Raw genomic sequence first — 7718 nt, forward strand, 5'->3', positions numbered from 1 at the left:
AAATATCTTATAAATAAGCATGCACAGTCATTGAAAGATAACAATTTAAGGATTTCTGCAGACAAATGAGTGAAAAAAAAAGGGCCTGAACGTATTTTAGGCACTAGGCCCGAAAGCACTAATTCGGTAAAAAACTAGTTTTTTTTTTAAATATAAATTTGGCACCATGAAGAACACAGCAGCAGAATTTGGTCCATATAAAAATTTGTATGATTGCATCCCTATCTTGCACTTTTTTGGCTGTATAAAGTACCGGGTCGGAACGGATTACATTATCGGCAGTCGCCCATGCAAGGAGGTTAAACCAATTGAAACGGCAAGCGTGGCCACGGGAGTGTTTAATTAAAAAAATGTCCGTCGCCACTCAGTTACAAAAACACAACAAAATCGGCTGAGCTGGCTTGGCGGGTGCTCGGTCCGGTTGGCGGTGGTGGTGAGGGTGCAGGAAGGGCCGCAGCGCGGGTGTCTGGCAGTGACATCAAGCCTACAAGTGATTCAATTCTTGCAGAGTGTCGTCCAACATTTTCGACATCTTGCCGTTTTCTTCCTTGGTGCATCGCAGCTCATCTGGGGGAGGAGGAGAGATGGGAAGAGGGTTAGACCCAAATAGGCGCAGATGATTTCTGCAGAGTGGCTGGACATGGCTCGTGGCAACCAGATTTATTCTTCACAACGTTTAGTGTATTCACCACACTACCTGATGGTACTATGACAAGGAATGCATGCGATACCGTCAGGGTGACACCTGATTGCTGATAGAACTCAAAATCTAGACCATGCTGACAAGCTGTGTGTCATCCACTGCAGCTCGATTCACCTCGCATGTGTGGCAGCTGTGTAGCTTCTTTTCTGCTGGGTCACCAGATTAAAGCCTCTGGGACAGGTTGGAATATTGACTGGCGACTAGGTTTTCGTGGCACCAATGCTTTGATACATCAGCCTTTCTGTATGCAAGACACCAAGGGGGTCAGCTATGGGCATGTGAGAATTCTAGGAAAGCAGTAGAGGGGTTCTCAGATGAATAAGCCAAAATGGACTGGTGTCCTAAAATAATAAATGCATGCATGCATGCATGCATTTTCATACTTCAGTGTAACATGCATTTTAATATCCTTGTTGGGGCCACCGTGCCAACAAATTGTGTGTTTCAGATTCAGTTAGCCACTGAAAATCATCAGGATTTGAATGCTTTTAATGTGTGATATTGCTAGATGCCTTTGGGAATAGTATATTTTGAATGACCTGAAAACAGGATTTTGAATTGCCCAGAAAACCATTGGAGCCCATTTTATGCTGTTTTATGAATTTTAAGCACAAGAATCCTTGATTTTTTTTATCATCCATTGAGGGACACTGGAAGTCTAACCTTTGGCGTGTTCGAAAGCAGTCTGCCAAAACAGCAAACAGATGCTGACAGACCCAAGAACACAGAACTGGGACTACTGGCAGCTCAAAGAGCCATCTGAAGCTGGCGCCAGATGCGGCCACAACGTCCACCTGATAAAACTTTAAGAACATGTGAAGCTGGGCAGATGGGACTGCCTTGAAAGAGGCTACCATCAGACCTAAGACTGAGACTCCTTGACTGGACAGTATGAATCAGAGGACTGGAGTGTCAGGAATCTAGCAGTGTCCAGAAATAAACCCAGATAAGTGTTCTGTTAAAATGGGACACTGCCCGACCCAAAGTGGGAATATACTTTTGTCCAATACTCTAAGATACAAGGCTAATAAGTATTTAGGAAAAGCAGAATGTTTATGGGGACTTATTCCCAATCTCCACAGAGAAATAGTTGGAAAAGTGGTGTAAAGGGAAAGCCTTTTGCAGCCTCAGGAGCTTTAAAGGACCAAAGACTGAAAGTGATCCTGTTGCTTCTGTTTCCAGAGCGGTAAGCACCGAATAAAAAGGCAAAACCTTCTCATTTAACTTGAGTAATATCAGACTGACTCCTTAAGGGTAAGCTCTTCAGTCAAGGACTGGAGCAACTCTGAATCAGAGCCTCTGCAGCTGATGGAAGCTGCCAACACTGCAAGCAATCATAGAATCTGCAGGCGAAGGTGCAGGAGAGCGCCTCTGCAAATAACTAGGAGATTTGGGTCCCAAGTCTTGCATGACTGTGCCAAGAACCTCAACCAAGAGGGGAGAGGGCCCAGACCCACCCAAATGAGCTAAAAGGAGGATCCCAATAAGAGAATAGGATTCCAGGTTGTAGCTGCAATAAAGAAGCCCCAGTCCCACCGTGTCTAACATCAGAGATGCTGCAACGGAGTTTCTCTAAGGAAACAGAAAGACTTAAGGCATGAGGCAAAGCCTCGGGTACCCACAAATGCCAGACAGCCGTTACCAGGTGAGGCTTGGATGGTTGGAAGCGATGAGTCACTAAGAAAGCAGTAGCATTGAATGGCAGATCAAAGTTTCATGTGGCTCTTTCAAGCAGGAGGAGCTTCAACACTGCAGATGACCTCAGCGCTCAGTCCCATTGTTAACCCTTTTGCAGAAAAACAAAAACAGGAAATAGAGGGAGAAAAAAACCAAAAACAAAAAAACACACTAAGCAACCTATGCAAATTAAATAGTTAAAGCAGATTCAAAAATCAAAAATTCTACCAGTGCATCCCTCTCTGTATGATGATTAATAAGACATGTCAGGTGTAAAATGCTGCAATTATGAATACTTACACTTCCAGAGCATTCACTTCCTGCTTTGAAAGTACAAAAAGAGTTCAGTTTGCCAAAGCAATGCACACTGGGATTGCCTTATCAGCAGAGCATTGCTAGGAAATCTCATGAGATCTCAGGGAAAGGCATTTTCCTCTGGCACATGTGCCAGAAATCCTGGAAATCAAAGGAGAGCTAGTAATCTGCCCTTAGTAAACATGGCCACTGTCAGAATACTGGGGAAGAAAAGAGAAATGTATGCAAATACAAAGCCTGCAATTATCTAGAAGTACGTGTTTGTAGATTGCCATTACTAAAAAGGTGTTTGTTATTTTAAATATATGGGTACAGGTCCGCTTTAATTGTGCACAGCCCACTCAAGTCTTCAGAGACAGCGGGGAGGCAATGCCAGTGGCTCTAGACCTGGAAAGCACTCTGCAACTAACTTTTTACAGAGCCCAGAACCCGAAGGTCACTTCTAGTCTATCCACAGCAAGTTATCTGCAAAAGAGCAGTCAAGGCTCCAGCAGGGATGTAGATTAGACTTTTAGTTTAAGAAAAAAATATATTGAATAAACATGCAACCAAAAAAAAAAAAAAAAAAAAGAAATTAAAACACTGCAGAGTTGAATAAGAGAAAACACTAAGGCATGCTGGTGGTAGGGTGGGTTACCCTGGGCTATCCTACAGTTCTTTTTTGCCAGTGTCTAATCCTTCTGTAGGCAGCAGTATAACCCAAAAGGTGGTTCTCAGTAGATGCGAACATTCATTAATGAAGGCAAGAGACCGCTTCCTCCACAGATATGGAATTTCCTAAGCCATAGGTGTTAAGTTACCTCCAATTGTTAAAACCTCCAGCCCAAAAAAGAATACCAAATACAGACTGCTGAAGGAGCTGGTTAACACATTTACTTTGTACATTACCCACCCTGAGACATTAAACATAACTAATATACAATCAGATTCCTCGATTGGGGAAAGTTGGAGCCAGTGTTAGATGTTCTTTGCGGTCTACTCCCATTAAGGACATTTAGCTTTCTCTCCTGATAAGTGAGGAATTCCCTTATCCGAAGCACAAGGACAAACAGCTGCCCATTGCAGCTATTTCCCGAGCAGTGCAGGATTATATAATTGGCTGGTTGTTGCAGGTTATTATAACTCAGCTAGGCTACGAGAACCATTCCCAACAGACATCTGTGAACCACAAAACACTAAAGAGGATTGACGAAACATGTGAAATGCTTACTTTGCGTTCATCTCTCAGTAAAACCCTCGGCACCTGTATGGGAAAAGGCAAATGTATACAAAAGTCACCACAAGTACGGCACGCTGGCATCGTGGGTGACCGAGCAACATTCAAGTGCAAATGTGAACCCAAACCACAGCAACTGCTTAGCCAATCGTGTGTGGCTTCTGCGGGCACAAGGAAGAGGTGCAGTGACTTCAAGCAGATGTAGCAATCATACACACAAACCACACACTGGATTGAAACTGGGGTGACCCATGTAGGCCATTTAGGTAATCGATCTGTAAGCTTCGCTGTAACTTTCCGGGGTCTAAATGTTGCAGAGTGTAGAAAATGAAATACCTGGAGGTGCACAAAACCTTTAAGAGCTGGAGGCTGGTCCCGTCACTCAACCACCATTGCCCCCCCCATAGAGTGCATCAGCTAAACTGCTGTTTTGGAGCAGCTTGTATACAGACATTTCAACATACACACAGATGCAATTAAAAGCAAACCCCTGAGCTGGTTTATTGATAATAAACCGGTTTCAGTGTCAACGTACATCAGAGGTCCTACATATGGTTATTGGGTTGCTCTGCAAAACAAGCATATCGGTTGGATGAGCTAGAAAGGAAACTGATCAGGGCTGCCGTGTAAAGCCGGGTTATGGCTATAGACAGTTCTATGCCATCACAAACGCTTACGAGCTATGATAGAGGAATCCCTGCTGTTTTCTTTGTATTCAGACAGCTGCTGGTGGAGGCTGCCGATTGGCTGCTAGCTCACTTGGCCCGACAATTCTCAAACCGGCTCATTTGATGAGCTGATCGAGGGATGCCAGGTGCCGACAGCAGCATCCACACAGCAAATTTCATCAGGACCCGGATGAAATTCAAAGCGTGTATACCCGGCTTAATCCTGAGCCCCCAGAAGTGCATTGGCTCCTTTACATTGTCAACCATTCAATAAAAAATCCTTCTGAACCCTGACCATTGGTGTGGCAGCCCTGAAATTCTATCAATAAGATGGTGAGCTCCATAGGATGAAGGTACAGGACTACACAGCCACCATACTAATGTTAGTCTGAAGGTAGCTGCAACAGGGACGAGAAGCCAAGTTTTCCACCCCACAGGTCCACTCAAATTACGGATGCACCAATACCGTTTTTTCGGTATGGAGTACGAGTATCGAAACTTTGCTTTTAGTACTTGTCTATACCGAGCACGGATACCGGTGCTTCCGCTGGCATGGAGGAGGCTTCCCAGGCAATCAAGAAGCCGGGCGGTGGGTAATGACATGTCACCCAGCTCCATGTTTTTAGGCCGGTTTGATTGTGATTGGCCGGGAAACCGACTTCCCAGCCAATCAGGAATCGGGGCGGCGAGTAAAGACCCATGTCGATTGGTCGGGAAGCCAGCCAATCAGCATCGAGCCGGCTGTCATTATTCGCCACCTAGCTTTCTGATCGTACGGGAAGCTGGCTCTATGTTCCCCTATGGCACTGCCGGTCAGAGGAAAGATTCCTCTGGCTGGAAGATCTGGAATCCGAGCATTTTGGAGAGTATGAGTACTCGCCCAAATACTCGGCATCGGTGGATCCCTAACTTAAAGTATACCACGCACAATGAGATAAAGCGCCAAGTTATATTCCTTTCTTGTAGAATAATGCTGCTCCAGGCCCCCCCACTGCTGGCCAAATGATCTCTGCTGAAGGATGAGGATCCAAAATAAAACTGGGTGATCCACCCCTTTAGCCGAGTTCATATGACCGAATGTCTTTGGTTTAAGACATGTGACCAGCACTGAAGGGAACCTGTAGAGGAGGCATTTATTTCAGCCCATTACTCCATCCATCCCATCATGTCTTATCAGCAGAGTACAGGGACCCTTTAAAATCCTCAATCCAATTTGTTTCCTTATAGTAAGATCAGTATACTTAAAAACGCGCAATTCTTGATGAATGCGTCATTCCATTATGGATGAAAGCAGAACAGCCTATGTAGTTTTCAAGCAGCTGGTATTAACAGAAGCTACAACAGGCTACCCTACAATCACCCCATAAATCCACTCTGTTGTCAATGAAAATTGGAGCACCCAGCAGTCATCTAAGCAGCATCCCGGCAGGAAAAGACCACTGCAGAATAACACTTTACAAGATGGAGCTTTATTGGGGGGAGAAAGGCCAAGCAACACAACATTACAACCAGATAATACTTCAGCCACTTTCAACGTGCACAAACCACCCTCCCTCCACCTCAATGGGAGATGACCCATATATCCGTGTTCTGGGTGTATCCCTCAGACGGGTGTATGGATGTACTGCCGCTGTTCAGAATGTCAAAGTGTTTTGTGTTATCAGTGCAGATCTGAGAACTTCCTACTGGGGGGGCCTTATTGTCAGAAATGGCCAAAACCTGGTCACACTGGCAGATTCAAACTGAACAGTACAACCCTAACGCAGACAAGCCCTGAATGAATATACAACGAGCTATGTGATATATCCACAAGTCTGAATGGAATAGCCAACATGTCAGTTATGGAAGGACTCTGGAACAAGGAGCCCCTTTGGCTTTTCTCAGGTTTCTATACTTGGAGACCTCCCGAAAGGTGCTCCTGGATCTCTGCCAGTCTCAATCATCCTGCGACAACGGTAAAATGGAAACGTGGATGCATAGGAAAAAAAAACTAATCAAATTCAACATTCCTGTTTCCATCTATAACTTTACGGCTTCATATACAGGGGCTGTGGGCAAACATCTAGAGCCATTTTCTATGCAGTCGTCCTCTGGTCGAATTTGGCAGGTAGCAATAATGGCAAATGATGCTGCAGTGCTGAGCTTGCCAGGCCATCTTAGATTTTGGCAAGCCACTAGGCTAACCTGTACCCGTCTCGACATGCCATTTCAAACATTTGAGGGATGCTCGGTGGGTGTCAGTATGCATCAGACCTAGATGCAAAAACACAAGAGCAGCAACTGTGCACTTTAAATCAATTTAAGAGAATTTTGAAAGTAGTGAATACATACTAAGCTAGCTGCAAAAGCAGCAACACCTCCTGGTAGAGATTATGTTGTACTGTTCAGTGTGAAAGTAACATCAGCAAAGCGTTACCCCGCCAGTGGCCCTTTGCAGACCCCACCAGTCCATAGTGGAAGAATTAGTTTGGAAATGCACTTCAATGACTGACCTCTAACAGTCTTATGTAGTAAGTCCCCAGTCTCTGAAGACACTGCAGGAGATATCCAGTCTCCTAATATCCTTGTTGCACGTCTTCAGTCTGATCATCTCCTCTGTCTGAAAGTCTTCTACCATATACTGATCATATGCGGCCCTTTGGAGCCATCAAGGGCCTCAGTAGAGGCCCCTTACACCTTGTAGCCCTAGTTGTGAACTTAGACTAACAGCGGCACATATATTCACAGCTATCCCCATGATGTGTAGTCTCAGAACACCTCCAGCTGACTGGCGACAAACTAAAAGCAGATACAAGCTTTGAACAACAATGAGCCCCTCCATTATTGACCGATAAGTTGGGTATTTTTTTTAAATGTCCTGTTTTGGAGGTAATGGTGAAAGCAGTTCCATGTTGGTGGGGAGGGTGTTTAATCGAGGGGGACAATAGGTGCAATGATACAGATACAGTGCCTTCCAACGTGGCACTAGACAAACTAGCAACACCCTGGCCGGAAGCGCTGTACGTCTCCATCCGTTCCGCCATGCTATGGGAGTATGGGGTTGGGCCGGGAGACCTCAGTCACAGAGGTCATGGAGGGTGAATTTCAACTCACTAGACAGAAGCCTGTTTTTCTCCATCTCTCTGTAGAGGCGCTCTGC

At 45.1% G+C, this 7718-nt stretch overlaps 1 protein-coding gene and 1 long non-coding RNA gene across 6 annotated transcripts in view; one reads left to right on the forward strand and one right to left on the reverse strand.

Moving 5' to 3' along the window:
* Positions 1-404: 404 nt before the first annotated feature.
* TPM3 (tropomyosin 3) overlaps positions 405-7718 on the reverse strand; it is a 36855-nt gene continuing 29541 nt past the window's right edge. For 2 of the 5 annotated variants that reach the window (XM_018570602.1, XM_018570601.1), the window contains exon 9: positions 3906-3938. In XM_018570602.1, the coding sequence (XP_018426104.1) occupies positions 3920-3938 (19 nt within the window). In that variant the 3' untranslated portion in view covers positions 3906-3919. Of the gene's footprint in view, positions 568-3905; positions 3939-7528; positions 7715-7718 lie in introns of those variants that run through there. The other 3 variants (XM_018570603.1, XM_018570606.1, XM_018570605.1) reach the window with 3 other exon arrangements.
* Positions 547-7718, forward strand: part of LOC108798809 — a 25720-nt gene continuing 18548 nt past the window's right edge. Inside the window, exon 1 of the long non-coding RNA XR_001941977.1 lies at positions 547-630. This is a non-coding gene — a long non-coding RNA (uncharacterized LOC108798809). The remainder of the gene's footprint in view (positions 631-7718) is intronic.

Source organism: Nanorana parkeri, unplaced genomic scaffold, assembly GCF_000935625.1.
Source record: "Nanorana parkeri isolate BGI_ZX_2015 unplaced genomic scaffold, ASM93562v1 scaffold1562, whole genome shotgun sequence".
Taxonomy (NCBI): domain Eukaryota; kingdom Metazoa; phylum Chordata; class Amphibia; order Anura; family Dicroglossidae; genus Nanorana; species Nanorana parkeri.